This window comes from Antedon bifida, chromosome 1 (assembly GCF_963402885.1).
Source record: "Antedon bifida chromosome 1, ecAntBifi1.1, whole genome shotgun sequence".
Taxonomy (NCBI): Eukaryota; Metazoa; Echinodermata; class Crinoidea; order Comatulida; family Antedonidae; genus Antedon; species Antedon bifida.
Window position 1 is genome coordinate 5779434 of NC_136226.1, and position 20159 is coordinate 5799592.

General features: G+C 33.5%; 3 protein-coding genes across 3 annotated transcripts; 2 read left to right on the forward strand and 1 right to left on the reverse strand.

Moving 5' to 3' along the window:
* The first annotated feature begins 16 nt into the window (after window positions 1-16).
* On the forward strand, window positions 17-7067 carry LOC144839223 (uncharacterized). Its single transcript, XM_078694539.1, has 3 exons — window positions 17-404; window positions 2857-3030; window positions 3500-7067. The coding sequence occupies exons 1-3, from the start codon at window positions 344-346 to the stop codon at window positions 3781-3783; spliced, it is 519 nt and encodes a 172-aa protein (XP_078550665.1). The 5' UTR covers window positions 17-343; the 3' UTR covers window positions 3784-7067.
* Window positions 7068-7100: 33 nt separating this feature from the next.
* On the reverse strand, window positions 7101-10698 carry LOC144839213 (dickkopf-related protein 3-like). The gene is made up of 5 exons (XM_078694528.1): window positions 10258-10698; window positions 9610-9800; window positions 8690-8930; window positions 8308-8452; window positions 7101-7851 (listed from the first exon to the last, which is right to left on the reverse strand). Exons 1-5 carry the CDS (start codon window positions 10475-10477, stop codon window positions 7743-7745), a joined length of 906 nt encoding a protein of 301 aa, XP_078550654.1. The 5' UTR covers window positions 10478-10698; the 3' UTR covers window positions 7101-7742.
* A 926-nt stretch (window positions 10699-11624) lies between these two features.
* LOC144839169 (uncharacterized) lies at window positions 11625-19592 on the forward strand. The gene is made up of 11 exons (XM_078694486.1): window positions 11625-11684; window positions 12402-12714; window positions 12861-13020; window positions 13283-13453; window positions 13892-13983; window positions 14233-14704; window positions 15223-15445; window positions 15888-15977; window positions 16836-17044; window positions 17482-17685; window positions 17887-19592. The coding sequence occupies exons 2-11, from the start codon at window positions 12413-12415 to the stop codon at window positions 18166-18168; spliced, it is 2205 nt and encodes a 734-aa protein (XP_078550612.1). The 5' UTR covers window positions 11625-11684; window positions 12402-12412; the 3' UTR covers window positions 18169-19592.
* Window positions 19593-20159: the final 567 nt, after the last annotated feature.

Here is a 20159-nt window from a genome sequence, read left to right on the forward strand (position 1 = left end):
AAACTAGCGCAATCGCGGGAGATGCAAACACTGAACACATATTCGACGAAACAAACACGGAAATTCACTGAGTTTTATCCGAAATCATTCTTGTTGATTAATTTAATCGAACGCTAACTACTTCGAGTCAATACCTTTTCTCAACTTAACCGATAGTATAGTAGTAGAATCGGCTAGGCCTAGCCAGCAAAACTTACCTGTCTGTAGGCCTACATAATAAACGACGTCCATCCAGCTCAGTCAGTTATAGTACACTAAATCGCTTTTTGTCGTGGGGCCTGAGTAGCTTAGCTAGGCTAAAGTACAAGTACAGTAGGCCTGACTACATCACCTATCATCAAGCATGTCAGATCCGTTGGACCACATTCTTGGGTTTTATTTTGCTGATGTATTGAAAGAATCCGGTAAGATATACATGTTGTATTTATTTTATTATTTAATGATATATTAATATACATTATTTTTTATTTAGGCCCTATTTATTATTATTATTTTTTTTTTAAATTTATTTATATGTACATAGTAGGCCTACTCTAGGCCTAAAGGAGCTAGAATAGCCTATGTTAGGCAATATTAAATGTTATACCCTCTCACAATTTAATTCTTGATGGTTTTTTACTTAAAAATTAAACAAATAAATATCTAAAAATGTGATACTACAATACACATGGTATAGGAGTAAACATTTTTTTTGAAAAAAAAAGCCCACTATCCTATCCTTAAGTGTAACATGGGTAGCTGTATAGTAGTGATTAAATCTAAAAAAATAAATTAATTTAATTGCATCATTTCACTGTAAAATATTTACAATGTTAGAAATTTATGCATTTATTATGATGCAAGTTCGAAAATATTTTTTTAACTATTGTGATTAATTATGTGGCCTTGGTTTGGCCATCTGCCTAGTTGTGTTCATTTCAGACAACATTGTTTTTATGGCGCATAAATATTTTCTCTTTCAAATAATTAGTCATAACTTATTAACTTTCAGTGCATTTTGGTTTCATACCTAAATTAAAATAAATAATGATAATATCTTTTAAATATTCTTTGATTTCAATTATTTGAACCTTGTGAACACATTATCTTATTTTAGTGTAATTTCTTAACAAGCTACTACTATGCAGCATTGAATTAGAATGATGCTAACTGACTGCCCTGGGCCGGCAAGGCTTTACAGCTTACCTGGGAAGTACTGTAATATTATCTCAATGTTAATGAGTATATCTAATTCATCCAGGTATATTGAACATTTTCAATTGGTTCACTAAGAGATTTCACTCTTCCTTGATACACTGGATATAAATGAAATATGTAAAGCAAACAAATTAACATTCTCTAAAACATAATGTTTACACCTGCTCTCACGCAGGAGGGCCTATTTTTTTTATGCCTCATGCACACGTGACTATTTCTCACGCATCCATAAAAAATATTCAGAAAAACATTGTTTTGAAATTAACTTGCCTATTTTGAACGTTATTTAAATTAATTTGCACATAATTAGCCTAGGCTAAGTATTTTATGGTTGGGTGCTATATATAATTTTGATTTAATGTCTCATGCATTGGCCACTGAAAAATGTGGCAGGTACAGTATACTACACCTGAAATTATATTCACACCTAATTTATAATATCAACTTTATATGAAAAATTAACTGATAAGCTGATATTGATAACAGCAAATGAACGAGTGCATAGTTCAGTACTAGTTACCATAGATACACAGTGTGTTTATTATGTAATAACTTGCCCTTCATAATAATTGTCATTGATTTTAACAGCTTGGAAGGTTATTATGTAGATTTTAAATGTTGGATTTTAGGTACTAATTCAGGAATCTGAATTTTAAATTTCTAGTTTTAAAAATATGAATCTTGGAATACTGTATCCCTATTTCCAGTGAAACAAACTTGGGAAAGTAATGTTTAACACTTCAGTTAACCCCTACATTATTCAGGGAACACACCTATTTAAGGAGACACTTTTTTGGATTCCAAATCATAAATGTGTCCTCTTAATATGTTTTTACTGTATCATTTACTACTACACATTGCTACCTTTATTCAACATTGGTGGTGCAAAATTAAGTATTGTAAATAATATATTAGTTTGTTTAAAAAAACAAAAACAAAAAAAATCAATTTTAAAATATAGGAATTGTCTTTATCTACTATTAGTAGATTTCGGCACATATGGCGTTTCATATTTATAATATTCAAACAACATCACCTACTTAGCACATAGGAATACTAACATTGAACAACATAACAAAGACTATACTTGGGGCAAGTCTAGAATTGTCTGTTTACCGTAGGTTTTCTATCATGAATATAATGCATGACTCTCTTGTGCCCTAAGGACTTTCAGACCTCACCATAGACATAGTACATATACCAACACATAGAATAATGTTGTGTAATAATCTACCAGTAGCACGCTACAAAGTAAATATTTTTATCCAAAATTAGTAGGAAATGAAAATTATTTATTTATCATATCTTTACAGTTAAATAATTTAAAATTTACAGTTACTTAATTCTAAAAATAGTAAGTAATTTCTCTCAAATGCCGGTCAATGCTTTATATTGTTTCTTTTTCCAGGTATTCTTTTGTTAAACTTTCTATAGAAATTCTAGATATAATAATAAAGGCAAGGAATTTTATTATGAGAATGAAAGCTTAAAGCTTAATGTGTTATTTACCCTAAGAATTTTTATTGTGGTTTATTGTAACTAAATGTCATTACTAACTAGAATCATTATTATTTCTAAAAACTGTTTTCAGCATACTCACCTGATCATATTATATTTAACTACAAAACTATAACTATGTTTAACTGTTTCAACAAACAGGTCAAGATTGTCCAGATGGGATGGGTTATCGAACAACGAACCAAAACAGTATGAACATGAATAACTCGGCCACATCATGGCTACAGGTGGGTGGAGGCGGTGGAGGCTATGACATGGTGGATGGAGACAATAATGTGGAAGAATCGCACGATGATGCCATGACAAATTTTGAAGGTACAGTAATTTTTTTGATTAAAATGCCCCAGATATGTATGTTGTAGCCAACATTTTGGCGTATTTTCATCTGGCCAGACGTGACGCAACACATGGCATACTCTAGTTCCGAAAAACTCTGGTTTTCTTTGTACTTCTCCCAGCTAGCTCAATGAAATCATTATATGGCACCCTTCCAAATGATTTATTATCCGACTTCTTTGTCTCACCTAAAGTCCACACAGGTTTGACCATTATTCTTTTCCGCTCAAACATGAAAGTTTTTTTTTGGGTATAGCGCAAGATATCTTCAATTAACCTTATTTTGTAGTGTATATTTCTTCCTTTAACAAAACCGTTTTTTATCATTATTAACTAATAATGGATAATAACTATTTTTAGGCTCACTGATAAGCATTTGGTTAGAAATTTATAGTCTATGTTTAAAAATGAAAGTTAGTATTCACATAGTAGCTATTAATAATTTCAGATGTAGCCAAGATGCTGGCAAAAATTGGAGATAACGTGAACGAAAAATATAAACTACCAAAATTCAACCCAAAGACGAGCTTCGACAGCCAGGTTGATAGTTTATTGGCGGATCGAGTGGGCGACTCGGAGGATCAACAAGTCGCTCTTGTTCTACGCTTCACCAAGGACGTTTTGAAGACCGCTGCTAATCCTGAAAACATTCTTAGTAAAACCCGGAGTTTTATCGCAGGACGTTTTTCAGAATGGGTCCGACAGTATGGCCCTGTTTCTGCTGCCAACTAAATACCGTATATTATACGGTATTTTTTGAATACCGTATATATACGGTATATTTTTGGCAGCAGAAACTGCGCTCATAAAAAATATACCGTATTTTGTATACCGTATTTTCCCCACAAAATTTGTGGATAAAATACGGTATTTACAAATTTATACCGTATTTTTTGTACCCGTTTCTGCTGCCAATAAAAAATACCGTATTTTTTTTTTACATGACAAAAGGTCACCATTCGTGTTTTTATTGTCTGTCGCTGTTAGCTGCTTTACACACATGTATAGATATATTCGGCGAAAATGTGGAGCGAATACGTCACAGTTTTACTAAATAAATGTGTGTGGGGAAGCTAAAATGTCTGACCAACTAAAAGGTAATAAAAGGGACAACCACATTTATAAAGACATTTCTAAAAAAATAAAGCAGGAGTATGGAATAAACTTGTCTCCAAAGCAAGTAAACTCAAAGGTGAAGAGCCTGCGAAAGCAGTACAACATTGCAAAATACAATAACTCGGGGAGGGAACGAATTAATTGTCCCCATTACGATGTTTTCTGTGCTCTCACAACATCTCTATCACTAGGGCTAGGCTATTGAAAGTGAGACGTAAAACTTCCTTTATTGCGACTTTTAATTATCGATCAAATAAATGAATGGCAATTTGGGTAAAAAAGATGAAATTTAACACGACCACCCAAGAAGTATTGTTAGCAGAAACGGGGTACTAAAAAATACGGTATAAAAAATACCGTATTTTATACCGTATTTTTATACCGTATTTTGAGCAGTTGCAGCAGAAACAGGCCCTATGAAACATAAATGACATTAATTTGCTGTATCCGATTCACAGCTTCTAAAACAAAAAACATGAATACAGAATGTCCCGGCATAACTGTATGCTTTCACAATGTGAAAGTAAAGTAATTGCTGTGTAAACAAATTAGAAAGATACACCCATTTATCTGCGTTTTAGATTAATGGAATATTTAAAGATTACAGACTTGTTTTGAAATTTGACATTGAAGGTACCAATGTAACAATTTGTTGCGTGTGAATCAGAGTTGTGGCTTGGTGTTTATGATGCTTGGACGCTAATCCAAGGGTCCTGGGTTCAAGTCATTTCAGAATTTTTCTAATGACAAATTACAACTCCACTCTCAAAAACTTGTAATAAGACATTGTTTATGTGGAGCATCTTGTGTATATGTTTGTCTTGTGAACGGGATTGCCACCTTTAAGAAGGATAGTGAATGAATTCACTTATGGTTTTCGTTGGCAATTTGCCTAAATATATAAACAAAACAAATAAGCTCTGTACTTTCCAAGATTCCAATTATGGTAAAACAGGCATGACTTTAAACGTCATGTTTTAGGTGCTTTTGCTATCTATTCTGAAAGCTTTAAATCTTGTAGGCAAAGTAAAATTTGAAATGTATTGTAGAAGAAGCAGTAGAAGGAATCTGGGATTGTTTTCTCTTAATACGTTCTTTGCCATATTTATTTATTTCATAGTATTTATATAAACAATCATGACTGTTTAATTGACTGTATATTTATGATGTTGTAGTAATGTAATGTGTAATTTAATAATAGTATAAAAATTTCTTAAAGCTGTTATTCCTCAAAACTGTTATAGTGGGCAAAAGTCCCTGTATACTGTATTGATAGCATTCCTGAATATTTTAATTCATTATGCAATTATTTTTAGACTAATTAATATTTTTTGTTAATTAAATTAATTAGTTGATAATTAAGTTAATTATTATATATCTGCAAACATGCTCAATAATTTCCAGCCATGTTAGCGCTGTGTATTTTATGCAATTTAGTAGGTTTTCCATTGTTTAAAATCAAGAAACTGTAATTTAATCTTAAATCATGTATTTCGAACGCATATATTTTATATATTATTTTATGAATTACTTTTTTTTGTATAAACTAAACAATGTTTACTGAATCAATGCTGCATACCATCTCATTACTTAATCACATGGAGTTTTAATACTGTAGAGTTATTGTACTGTATTGAAGATTGAAAAGGCTGAGTAAATATTGTATGCTATTAAGTCATTTTGGGATTTTACTAGAAAATTTGGGAAACCCACTTAAGTGAGAAATGCACCTCTTACCAGTGATTCTATGTGATCCGATGTAAATGTTATGTCAGATTTCAGAAATGTTGTTAAAGTATCTAACAAAAATGTGTCCCTGTATAAAACTTAAATACAGAAGAATGAAATAATTTTTTCATTACGATTTTACTTTATATTTGTTACACATTATGTAGTTTCGTTTGTTTTATATCGTGCTATATGTTCCATTATGTCTGTATTGTTAAAGGATTGCGAATCCAATATGTACTTTTCCGTTTTTAGATTAGTTAGGCTTCTGTTTTGTCTTGTAATACATAGTCCCTCTTATAAGGGAACACTTTCCGAGATACGAAAAAGAGGAAGATATAAAATACTACGGACAACCTCTATTCAAGGGAGTGTGGCCGAGCGGTTAAGACAGTGGAACCGAAATCCATAGCCATAACATTGGCAAGGGTTCGAGGCTCACTCGCTCCATGGTTCTGGTGGTAGAACAAGTCTTCTCGGATAAGGACTATAAACCGTAGGTCCAGTGTATATCTGGCTCATGTGCACTTTAAAGAACCTAGTACATCTTTCGAGACGAGTAGGGGGTTACCCCGGTGTACTAGTTCATTCATACACACACACACACTGTCGTGGACAGACGAATTGGCGCCGTAGTTGGCTGCCGATGTCACAATGGAACCCTTAGTGGAGCAGTAGCCTTCAACTATGAAGTTTGCTCCTAAAAGATGAAGAAGAAGAAGAAGGGACATTTTGTTGGGTCCCGAAGGTGTCCTCTAAAGGCCAATTTACACAGACGAGCGGTAATACAAATATAGAATCTATGTTACTCCTTATGACCTTTCATTTAGCTGACGGGTGGTTTACTCTGAGGATAGATACAGATTCTACGTGGTAGTAGTGGGACAAGCTACGCGGTTTTCCGCTTATAATAACCGTTACCGCTCGTCTGTGTAAATTCGCCTTTATTAGTTTTGTTTGTTTTTAATATACCGTAATACTGTTAAAGGATCGTTAGATACACCTTTCCGTTTTAACGTAAGATGTGGAAAGAACCGGATTATGTGTGCTTCCGTTTCTCTTTTAATAGAACTCTAGGCCTATAATCTGGTTACACAACAGTCAACCTGTCTATTACGGAAACATCCAATAGGGGACACTTGTTGGGGTTTTCCCTTTTCTCTACGACAATATAAACAACAAAAATACTAGAAAATGTGAATACGTCAGAAAAATGTTATTTATTTTTGAACAAAACTAAATACCGCGTTGACAATCATTAGTCCTACTGTTAAATGATTTTACTTTTATACCGTATATTAAATTGAGCTGGTGCTTATACCTAACGAGTTTAGATTTCAATCCAACTAACTTTTGTTTTATTAATACGAATACGAATCATTTTTATTGCAATTTAAAATCATAAATTGAAGTTTAAACTTTAAAATACTAGGACTAGGCCTATAATCTTAATCTAACCCTCCGTTAAATACTGATGTTGGAATGTACATGAAAACTGGGTGTTTCAACGAAGCAAACGAAATAAAAGCAAATATTGAATACTAAACCGTATGAACTAAGTTTATATTGTGTAGCAGTTAAGCAACCCTGTAGAAAACACCACGTATACATTGCAACGCATGTTTATAGTCAAGTTGTAGTCCTATTATCAAGATACAGGAATTTAATTCACTTAAATTGTAAGTTAAAATGAACACTCTTTTTTACTTCCAGTATGTTATAAGGAACGTAGTTTAATTACGCAAGAAACAGTTTTTTATAGCAAAAAATAGCTATGCGTCATCCAATTATACAGTGCTATGTGAACGCACCAAACATTATTTTAATATGAAAGTCCGTTGTTTGTATTATGGGCTGAATCGTAACTTGTCGATGGTATCCATGTCAATGTTGCTCTCGGAATTTCGCTTAACTCCACGGTCTCTTTTGACGCAGACATTGTAAGATGAAAAAAAGCTGAAAGAAATAACCAATCGAAACAATCAAATACCTAATTATTATTTAAGCTTGGTTGACACTTATAGAGACAAAGATGTAACGTAACAATGTCCCACATCGTCGGGAGTGCACGGCACAAAAATGTATTAACATTTGTCGAGATTTTTGCCTGTCAATTTTTTTTCTTCGGAACAATGGAAAAACTATTAAAATAAAGCCTAGAAATTGTCGTTAACAAAAATTATAGTGTATCAAAGATTATCTAAGCGTTCGGTTTAAATTCGTCGATTTTGTTCGTAAATTTTATGTGACGCAATTATGATGTGTGGAAAACCGGCCTAGTAATAATAGGAGGCCTAATAGAGAATTCATTTATCTGCCATCGGTGAAATAAGCCATCATTAATATATAAAGTCTCTCAGTTGCAAATAAAGTACCGGTGTTATTTATATCTTTATAATATACGGTACCTACCCGACATCTTCGCACACCAGCGAGTCTTCACATGGACAGTCAGTCGGTGGTGAATTGGGCAAAATAGAATTCAACCAACTCTGAAAACCGGAGTCACAAAGTTCACCCGTCCGGGCAAGCGGCTTGCAAACTTTTATTAATGAATCTTTGGAAAACAAATAAAAGAAATGATGAAAACCAGGAATAATTTGTTGCTATTTAATGCAGTAGGTGTATTACATCGAAAAACTCGCGGATTCTTGGGGCTGTTCGTTTTCGTCGTTGACAGCCCTTCGCTTCGAGACGATAACGTCCAGAACCGAATCAACGCTAACCCATACCAGTAATTAAGTAGGCTAATTTGGCTAAATAGGCAAATTAAAATAATATTACGTAAACGAACCTGACATAGCGGCACAGCACATGTTGTCGTCACAATCCTCATTCTCCATACAGGCGGCTCCGACATCGCCCGCCACTTTGTTGGAATTGCACTGACCAAAGTAGCAGATAGAACCGGCGCAGCATTGCTCATGACGATTACACATGCCGTCCTCGATGAGACAGCGCCGACACTCTGATCCGTAGAAACCGCCGTCCATGCAAAAGTGATCGTCAGTGCAGTCTGCATCCTCGGAGCATTTCTGAATTTAAAAAAAAATCGTCATCATCAACGTCATTATCGTTATTTGTTATCATTGTCATTGTTTTATTTATTGTCGGCCATCAACCTCAATTTCTTTTTCATCACGTCGGGTTTGTTTCTTTGCTGTTTATCGTTGCCATCCCCATCCTCTCGTTGGTTTTACCTGTCATCATCATCGTTGTCGTCGTCGTCCTCATCATCGTCTTTTTCATCGTCGTCGTCGTCATCATTATCATCATCAGCGTCGTCATCATCATCATCATCTTCATCGTCATCGTAGTCGTCATCATCATCATCGTCGTCATCGTTGTCGTCATCATCATCATCATCATCATCGTCGTCATCGTTGTCGTCATCATCATCATCGTCGTCGTCATCGTTGTCGTCGTCGTCATCAGCACGAAACACGGATCACATTGGGTCTGTCCGGTTATCCAGTCATCGGTCGCTCGTTATAGTCATTGCAATGTTACGGCTTTCGGTGAAAATCGAAATTTTGTTTTACGCATTTATGTTTATTAGACTATTGTTGGTGCAATGCAATTAAAAGTCGTTTCAAAGTATGTATTAAAGCTTATAGTAATCGTACGGTGGTGTTTTTTTTCTCTCTAACATTTCAGTCAAAGGTCCGTATAATACGTAATTTTATTTCAGACAAAAGGAAAATTAAAACGTACGTAATCTGCGTTTACATTGTGAACCTCTTCGGACATAATCAATGATTTGCTTCCATTTGGTAGTTGCATAATAATTACTGATGTATTTGTTTGAATTGTGTAATTTCCCATATCTTTGGTTACTGATGTTCCGTTTATCGTATAGTTTCCTATGGGAAAATCGTCATCATAAAATTCTATCCATTCATCATCTATAAAAATAAGAACATTGGTCGTAAGTTAAAAATACCGACACACAGCTTCTGGTATGATTATATATTTTTTGCCTGCGATGACACGTTTAATATTTTAGTTTAAATAAGTTATTCACTTCCGAAAAAAACCCAAAATAAAACAACACACAAGATTTATAAAAAGAATTATAACCAGTTTGTTGTTTCGTAATAAATTATTATATTATAAATAAATATTAAAATGGCATATTCAACAACAACCAATTTTCAGGATACTATTATATATATTTACATTAAAAAACCTGTCTATCTATAATATACTACATGTATTTTCGTGGCGAACGAGAAAGTTCATTTTTCTACATCTTAAATTGAAGCAACTTCTCACCACCCTTCCTCACAGATTGTTTCTTCCCTTCAAAATGACGAATGCAACATTTTGAAACAAATTTATAAAAGTAATACAATCATTTACCTTCGATATCGTCCGGTACTTCATTCAATTTACTTAGAAGCTTGTCCAACCTCTTCGATATTATATCAAACAAACTTGATCCTAAATTACCACCATTAGCAATGTCCGAATCAAGTTTACCCCGCCGTCCACGTAGAAGATTTGGCCCAGCACTAGCTACATTAATGACAAGTGCACAAAGTACAAGAACACCGCCGAAAGATCTCACTAAAGTCATCATTGTATAAACGGAGAGAAAAGACTATAGGCCTATACTTCGACGTTTCTAGATGTGTGTTGTTTAACTAAATAAAGTAGTCTGTGTTATTTATTTATTCTGGTGACAAACATCAGCAATCTGATGACGATCAACAGATGTTACAAATTATTAATCAATAATTATTTTCGATTGAATATTGTGTTTTGTTATAAATTGTCGTGTTGTTATAATTATACCCATTCAAATGCAGCCAGTTGGTTCAATGATTCGGAATTACGTAGAGATGCCCATTTTTATGATGTGTTTCCTTTCAAATATCTAATTAGGTTAAATGCAAAAATGTAATTAAATGACTGAGTAAAATTGGTCCAAAATATCTCCTATAGAAACCCGTCCAGGTACAGCTGACCGTTTTTATTCATAAGGTTGTTGTAGGCCTAAGTAAGCCTGAATTTAAAAAAAAAACAAAAATGATAAAGAACTTTTAAACTCAATTATCGAATTTTGCAGATAAATGTTTGCAATTTGTTAGGCGGCTAGGCCTATTTATTTAGGTAGACGGAACAAATTAATAAACGGTATTATTAGAATTAATTCTTATTAGGTGTTATATTATATTTTGATCGTGTGACGTAATCATAACGTGTGTAGGCGCCAGATGATGGCGATTAAAATAATACAATGCTTGACCTGTTATCATTTATACGTGTGTACTTTTGAGTCGTTAAATATATATCAGATAATTTGTATGATTAAGTTTTAAGCTTTAAGTGATCAATATCTGTAATGAATAGGAACTAAAATCCATTAGAATTAGTCAAGCTAAGGAAAACTACATTTGATGACGTTAATAATATAGGCTTAAATATTTGACCAATCAGAAACATTCGGAAGCACTATCATCTTGTATACGTTGAGTATTTAATGTGACGGGCTAAGTGTGTTATAATCATTATATGAATCAAATGTTATATTTATTCAATAAAATGAATACGTATAAATAAAACAAATATCCTAAATAGATACTATAATTGTAGTGATTAAGGCTTCTCAGTGTAGTTAAGTACTTTATTGAAATAACCACTATGTTTTCTTACTGTTGTTTTCTTTTCATGTTGGCGTTCCATAAAACAAGTACAAGAACCAAACTCAAAAAACGGGGGAAGCAAAGTTTCTGATTAAGAATAGGCCTAGATGTAGGTAGTAGGCCAAACTGTGACTTTTTATGGTAAGTTTAAATAAAAAGATACAGCGACGAACCCAGACAGTGTAGCTTTTATTCAACTCCAATTTTTGCTAGGCCTAAACTGGGCTAGGCAAAAACTAAATGGGCTAGCCTCTAGTAGGCCCTCCTACTAGCTAGCTAGGCATGGAGGCCTAGGCTAGGCCTAGTCTGGACTCGAGTATTAGGTGGCACTAGCCTAGGCCTAGCCTGTAGCAAGAGCAGTAGTAGTATCAGATAGGCCTGAGCTTGAGTTAGTACAGGCCCTAGCTAGTCTACTACTAGCAGTCGTAGACATAGCCTAAAATAGGCAGTACGGCATGCACACTAGAATAACATATTCATACTGGCTGCATCTACACCTCCTACCTACTAGGCTAGTCCTAGTCGTACTCGTAGATACAATCTCAAGAGTATATCTACGCCTTATTATAACTTAATAATAATATATATATTTTTATTTCCAGAGAAGCAAGTTAAAATTAATTAAACAAATTATTTTTAGTTTTTTAAACAAAAAATATCACATCACAGTTTTGGAATAAACCTAATCAGTATTTTACTTAAATTACTCATTTTGATTTAAAAATGTATAATAATGTATACAATTAAATATTAAAATAACAATTGAACATTAAATATAATGTTATGATGTTCTTAGTAACTTTGTATATCATAAAACCCTACCTTAACTTGTATTATTTACTAGTCTATACTTTTTAGGTTCTAAAAAAATGGCATACATTCTTTTGCTGTTATCAATTATATTTTGTGTGGGTGGTGAGGAGGACTATCCGTTCCGCAACACATCTCTCCCATGGAAGGACCGAGTTGATGATCTTGTAAGCCGATTGACATTAAACGAGATAATACTGCAGATGACACGAGGGGGCGCTTATAACAATGGCCCTGCACCAGCAATTGATCGTTTAAATATAGATCCCTACAGCTGGAATACAGAGTGCTTACGTGGAGATGCTCAAGCTGGTAAAGCCACAGCATTTCCGGAAGCTATAGGCTTAGCAGCTACCTTCAGGTAAATTGTATTTCCATATAATAAGTAAATTTTGTTTTTTATTGTAGTAGAAAAAAATATAATGAATAGAGAATTCTTAACACAGATAAGCCCAATCCAAACTTGATTTTACTTTAAAAAAAATGTTATAATTAAACTTTTTTTAGCACTGATATTGTGTTTGACATAGCGAGAGCAACAGGAATTGAGGTACATGCAAAGTATAATAACTATACCCAGCACAAGATCTATGGAGACCACAAGGGGCTAAGCTGTTTCAGCCCAGTTATCAATATAATGAGGCATCCACTATTGGGGAGGAATCAGGTAAAGGACCCAAGGCTAACCATCAATTGTCATTAACAATTCATAACACAGTCGTTGATTACAGTTTTGATGATGAGAATAAATTTCTCTAAACATGTCACATAATTTTAAGTCTGCATTTTCATTAAATGCCTTACGATTTTGATTCTCACTTGTAACTTTGGTTGTTATTATACATGATTAATTATAAATATACTTTAAGAAAATATGTAGAGAAAGAAGATATGATTTAAAAAATATCTTCAGTCATCTTCTTTTTCAGGAAACATACGGAGAAGACCCTTACTTGACTGGTGAACTTGTAAAGGTGTTTGTAAAGGGACTTCAAGGCGACGACCCTCGCTATGTGTTGGCAAACGCAGGCTGTAAACATTTCGCTGCTTATGATGGGCCAGAGAATGTACCTACTTCAAGGTTCTCTTTTGATGCAAAGGTACCTTCTTCTTTTATTTGGCAAAAAACGAGAAAAAATTTACAAACAGCAAGACATGGGCAGAAACAAATCCCAGATATCTTTGCCAGGATAACCCGTAAAAGTTTCCATCAGGGTTCAAAAAGGTTATCAAAGTTAAAACCATCTGTAACTTGGTGGTTAACATGCTTGCCTTACCTAGTGACTCTTTCAACTCCACTACCAAGCCTCAAATAAGACTATTTAGCGAGTCGCTTGCTGTTGGATGCGTATGAAGTTAAAAAGAAAAAAAATTAGTGGATTACTGTATATAAAATTAGTGGATTATATATATAAATAGATGATTCAGGTTTACTGTACTTCATTTGTATAATCATTTTTCCTCTTCTCCTTTTTTAAATTTCCAAAATGTAAACACTGAGGCTGATGTAAATTTGGTTACATTTGTATTTTTTCCAGGTGTCTGATCGTGACCTCTATATGACCTTTTTACCCGCTTTTCATGAATGTATAAAAGCAGGAACGTATAGTGTAATGTGCAGTTACAATAGGTATGTAGAAAATGTCATTAGTAGAGCTTAAAGAGCTAAATCGAACTTTATTATTTATTTTTTCCTATGTAAGATCAAATAATGTATTTATAACACCTGCTGAAACAGTTATTACCGTAAATAAAACAATGTTTTTTTTTATTTTAGGAGAGAAAATAGGAAATGACAAAAATAATAATTATTTGCTGGAAACAAATTGTAAATTCAATTTCCAAATTTCAAATATTTTTAAATATTTTCTTTTCTCAGTGTGAATGGGATTCCAGCATGTAGCAACAAACACCTTTTAACGACTATCTTACGAGATACATGGGGTTTCAATGGATATGTCGTAAGCGACCAAAACGCATTAGAGGACATATCATTAGCTCACAAATACACTAGCAACTACCTTGAAACTTCCATTCTAGCTGTGAAAGCTGGCTGCAACCTCGAACTCAGCAACTTCGTAGACAATGTCTTCACGCAACTTAATAAGGCCATCGAGAACAAGAATATAACGCAGTCTGAGCTGATAGACCGAATCAAACCCTTGTTTTACACTCGTTTTAGACTAGGTGAATTCGATCCAGTTTCTATGAATCCATACACTAAACTTGATCTCACAAATGTTCAGAGTAGCGAACATCAAGAACTGGCAGTTGTAGCCGCTGGAAAAAGTTTTGTTTTGCTAAAAAATGACCAGGCTGTACTACCTGTGAAAAAGCTAGGTAACCTCGCTGTAAGTTGGTGAAGCATCTAAATACAGTGCATAAAGCTCTGTCTACACTATAAATTAGTTTGACAAAAAATTGTGATGTGCCCAAATATGGTTGTGATATGCCCAAATACGGTAGTAATAATAATATAATAATCATCATATCCATATATGAGCACATTACATTTTTTTGTCACATAAAGTTTGATAGAGTAGACAGAGCTTTAGCATAGAGGTTAATAATAATATTATTTATTTGGCAAGTTTAAAAAGTATATGATTTGCCAAGCATGAGCCCAAATAGAATAACTTATCAATCATTAACACCAAAAAAATACATAGAAAGTATTACACATAATATTTTTATTAACAGTTATGTTATTAAATAATAATAATTCTGAGTTTTACAGCTCTTATAGTTAAAAAAACATCTAAGCGCTGGACATACAAAAATAAGATTAGGTTAAAACTTCAATAAAGCAAGCAAAATCTTCATCATTCATATCGGTTCTGTTGATCTAAACTATTTTTTTATTTCCTAGATTGTTGGACCATTTGCAGACACTGAAAGCATTTTATTCGGTGACTATACCCCAACAATTGACCCAAAATACACCACTACCCCTAGGAGTGGCCTCAGTCACATTGCTGTGTCAACTAAATATGCAGCAGGCTGTAGCAATGCAAAGTGTATCAAGTATGATGCAAACGCAATTAAATCAGCCATTGAGGGTGCTGATGTCATTGTGGTGTGTCTTGGAACAAGTGAGTATCTCAGTTGTCTTCAACTTAAAGACCATCTTTTTTTTATTGTTTAGTAGTAAACATATCTTAATTTAAGTCTTCTCGAATAATTACTATAAACCAGTGGTCCAGTCTACACAGTTTGTCCGTGTGCACCTAGAACCTAGTTGATTTTTCAAGACCTCGGTGAACTGGTTAACAAAATAGCCCCTGTGTCAGGGGGAATACCACCTATCTGATAAGACAGTGATTAATTAACTATAAGGTAATCCTTGGTCACATGTGCCTAAATACATAAAATAAAACAAATTGAGAATCTTATTTATGTCACTTAATTAATTCTTAATATTAGTGTTATTGAAGTTCTGTAAGTAAATGTGATTTTTAAAAACCTGTTTTACAGTGTGCTGTAACTAAAGTATTGTGAGGTAAATGATATTTTGGTGGTTACTTGTTTTTTTAGGCACATCTGTAGAGAAAGAGAGTAATGATCGATACAATCTCCAACTTCCAGGCCATCAATTAAATCTTCTTCAAGATGCTGTAGCTGCTGGTAAGTCTGTTGCCCCCTATGCTAAAAGCTGAAGCCTATTAAAGGAAGTGCTCAGGCCTAGTTATTTACCAGGTTGGTGTCATGGGCCAATTATCGCTACATTGGTGTGTAGATCACAACTTATCTAGGTAAACAACTAAGCCTGAACGCACCCGAAGTGGGTAAATGTGTAAAGATGAACAGTTATTTAAAAAGTTAATCTGTGATATTATTCATACTATACACTAGCAATTTTCAATGTGATCTACTTGATTGCCTTTTCTTAACATTGCAGATGGTTGCTGTGCGATACAATCTATATTTTTTTTATTGATATATAAATTAGCTTATTACTTTTATGTTATGAAATGATGCATATAATGGAATATATGATTACTACTAGTACTTAAAATTAGAATTCAGTGTAATTGCTTTAATATTTCGCAATGTCATACATTTCACTACTAGAAAAAAAATGTACTTTGGTTTCACGAGTATACTGGATGACCGCGACCCAACTGGTGCTGACCGGGGTTCAATTAGACCGATCCCTGGTTAGCGACGAAGGCGTATCCCCTTACTTCGGTTTGGGTTTTTTTTGGCATGGTTGGAATTCCCTTTTATCGTATTAGTTAATGTACAGCGCTTAGAGGTTTCACAACATTAGGCGCTATATAAATCCAGGATATTATTATTACTCTCATGCTCTTGGTATATCTATTTCATGATAAATTGAGAACTCCATTTTTAATGTTGTATGAGTATAATCTTATCCACACATTTTTGCCAAATTTCGCACTTAGTCCCATGGGATTATACTTGGTGAAATATGGTAGTATTTTAAAAAAAATTTGAATGATTTTATCTTGGTTTTATCAGCTAATGGAAAAACAGTTATTCTTTTGCTGTTTAATGCTGGACCGTTAGATGTCAGCTGGGCCGTGTCAAGCCCAAGTGTGCATGTGATTGTTGAGTGCTTCTTCCCAGCACAGGCCACTGGTGAAGCGTTGCGGAGGTTGTTTGTCAACTATCCACACTCGAATCCTGCCGGAAGACTGCCCTCATCGTGGCCAGCTTCTATGGATCAGGTTTAATACTTTCTTTACCTTTCTAAAGTAATTGTTGAGGTCTTCATTTGAACCAAAGCTTCCAATACCTATCACTGTTTTTCAACCATCCACACGCAACCCTTACTTATTCCCAGTAAAGTGTAAACATAAAACCATCCTTCCAATATATAACAACTAAAACACATTTTCTTCATCATAACCTTTTATTTCATCTTATTACAGTTTACAGTTATTTTTTCTTTTTTAGAGCACCACTAGTTGTAAAACACTTTTTTGAATGTTTTTTGGTTGTCCCTGTTTCATTTCTTCTCAGTTTCACTATGTTACAAATTTATTTATTGTGTTGTGTTTGAAATGAAATAAAATAAATATCAATCAATATCAGTACAGGTGTACCATAAATGCAGAACTTATTAGAAAATATTTTTTTAATTTCTCCAAAATCTTTATACTAGGTGCCACCAATGACAAACTATAGTATGAAAGGCAGAACCTATCGATACTTTAATGGAAAGCCATTATTTGAATTTGGTTATGGACTCTCCTATACAACCTTCCAATACACATCACTGTCTATCTTATCGAGCAAGGGTAAACCATGTGACAATGCCACTGTCATGGTAACGGTTGCTAACATCGGCAACTATTCTGGTGATGAGGTTAGTATTATTTGTGTATTTTATTTTGAGAGTATTGATATAGTGGGGTGATAGGGTGTAATCAAAGGCAGGGATAAGATATTGGGAATGTAGAGGCAAACAAGGTATTTTTCTCCATTATAGTGGAAATTGGAGTGATGTAGGAATAATTGTTGATTAAAATTAAAATTTTTAACACAGTTTTCTTGTTTTAATTTTAAGGTGATACAGTTATACATGCGCTGGAAGAATGCGACTGTACCGGTACCAAGACACCAACTGGTTGGTTTCAATCGTACTGAAATCCAAATAAACCGCTCTGTGAAAGTTATGTTTACGGTTCCTCCGCGTGTCATGGCTGTCTACACAGACAGTCTTGTTATCGAACCAGGTGTTTTATTATTTCAAGCAGGTGGCCAACAACCACAGTCGTGGACAAATTCTGTAAGCTTTGAAATTGTTGGTACAGTGACAAAACTTTCTGATTGTGCTTTTCAAGGTTGAAATACAGTAGAACCCCTGTTAAGTCAACACCCTCAAAAGTGTCCCCTTAATAGAGGTATCCTTGAATAAAGGTTGGCTGTAGTGTTTAGACATATATATCTCCCTATTCATTCCATGGAAAGTGTCCCCTTAATAGAGGTATCCCTGAATAAAGGTTGGCTGTAGTGTTTAGACATATATATCTCCTTATTCATGCCATGGAAAGTGTCCCCTTAATAGAGGTATCCTTGAATAAAGGTTGGCTGTAGTGTTTAGACATATATATCTCCTTATTCATGCCATGGGAAAGTTTCCCCTTAATAGAGGTATCCCTGAATAAAGGTTGGCTGTAGTGTTTAGACATATATATCTCCTTATTCATTCCATGGAGAAGTGTCCCCTTAATAGAGGTATCCTTGAATAAAGGTTGGCTGTAGTGTTCAAACATATATTTCTCCTTATTCATTCCATGGGAAAGTGTCCCCTTAATAGAGGTATCCCAAAAGGTGGGTTCAACTTATTATATACTGTACTGACAGGTGTGGTCAAATGACCATTTAAGCAGTTCAGTGAAAATTGTAATACAGAATACTATGCTTCTCATTTTAATAGACATGGTTGGTTTTGAATTTCAGGACATTTTTTCCGTGCATTACTATTATTTAAATCCGGGAAGTATTTTCATAAAGTAAAATATTTGTATAGTAGCCTCTGTAATCTTAATTTAGACTGTAAATTAATAGTATGAATGGTGATGGCTTATTGAATGTATTATTACAGTTTGTGTTATATTTTTATATGTTTATTTTTATATGTATTTTTATACAATTTGTAGTTTTCATATTTATGTAAATATTATATTTCAGTAAAACAGGAAAAACCCCTGTGTGTAAGAATACACTTAGCCTAAATAGGCTGTTGTTTAAATGGTAGTTAATACTATTGTTATTCATGACAGATATGAACACTACAAGTTCTTTGGATCAACCGGTTCAGCTACAGTGATTTAAGTTCACTTAGGTTTGAGTTTCGTAATATTTATTCAACCAAAAAACATATTATTTAACATAAATATTAAACATTTTAACATAATATTTCTACTTATTTTTTTTTTTATTATTTTTTTTTTTTTTGGCTGGGATCTGGTTTAGAAGTATTTTTTAAACTTGTCTCAATCAGACCCCTAACAAAACAAATATTAGAAATAGTTTAATAAGGAAAAAGGTATACGCCTTATTTAGACTTCAATTTTTTTTTGTCATGTATATACTGAAATAGACCGAATAAATAATGAGATAATGAAATGAAATCATGTACAGTTTTTACTATAGCCATCCATATTATGTTAAAATATTTGATTCAAATATATTTGTACAAAATATTTTTATATTATATTAAAGTATATAGACAATTTATTTTTTATATACTATTTACATTTTAAATGCTGCAGTATAAATAATTCAATTCTTAAAATTGTTTTTTTTTATTAAAAGAGAGTTGTGCAAAACATAACGTGTATCTCCCATTTTTAGTCGCGTGGACGCGACTCTATAGTTCACTATGTCGGTCGGTCGGTCGGTCTGTTGGTCTGTCTGTCGGTCCGGTATCACTATGCATTGTAGCAGGCGACTTAATGGCTCTTGGCCTTGTTTTAAATAGAGTGAGATTAAAGATATATTGTCCCCCTGAAAACATATTTTTTTACATTTTTTTTTAATATGCCATTTTAATGTCGAATAATAGTTATTCACTTTGACCAAAAACTGGATCAACAAAAAAAATTATTTCTCTGAAAAAAAAATGTAATTTAAAGCAAGAATTACTCAAATTGTCTGTCAGACAATGATACGAGTTTTTGTTTAAAATCAACTGTTTATTTTGTCTTTATAAGTGAAATAATTTTTTTTTTTCGTTTTTTACTATAGAAGTGAATAACTTTAATAAAACTGGAAAATGGCATATTAAAAGTCGGATTTTATTATTCTTCATTTTTCGTGTTTTAAAAGTTTTAA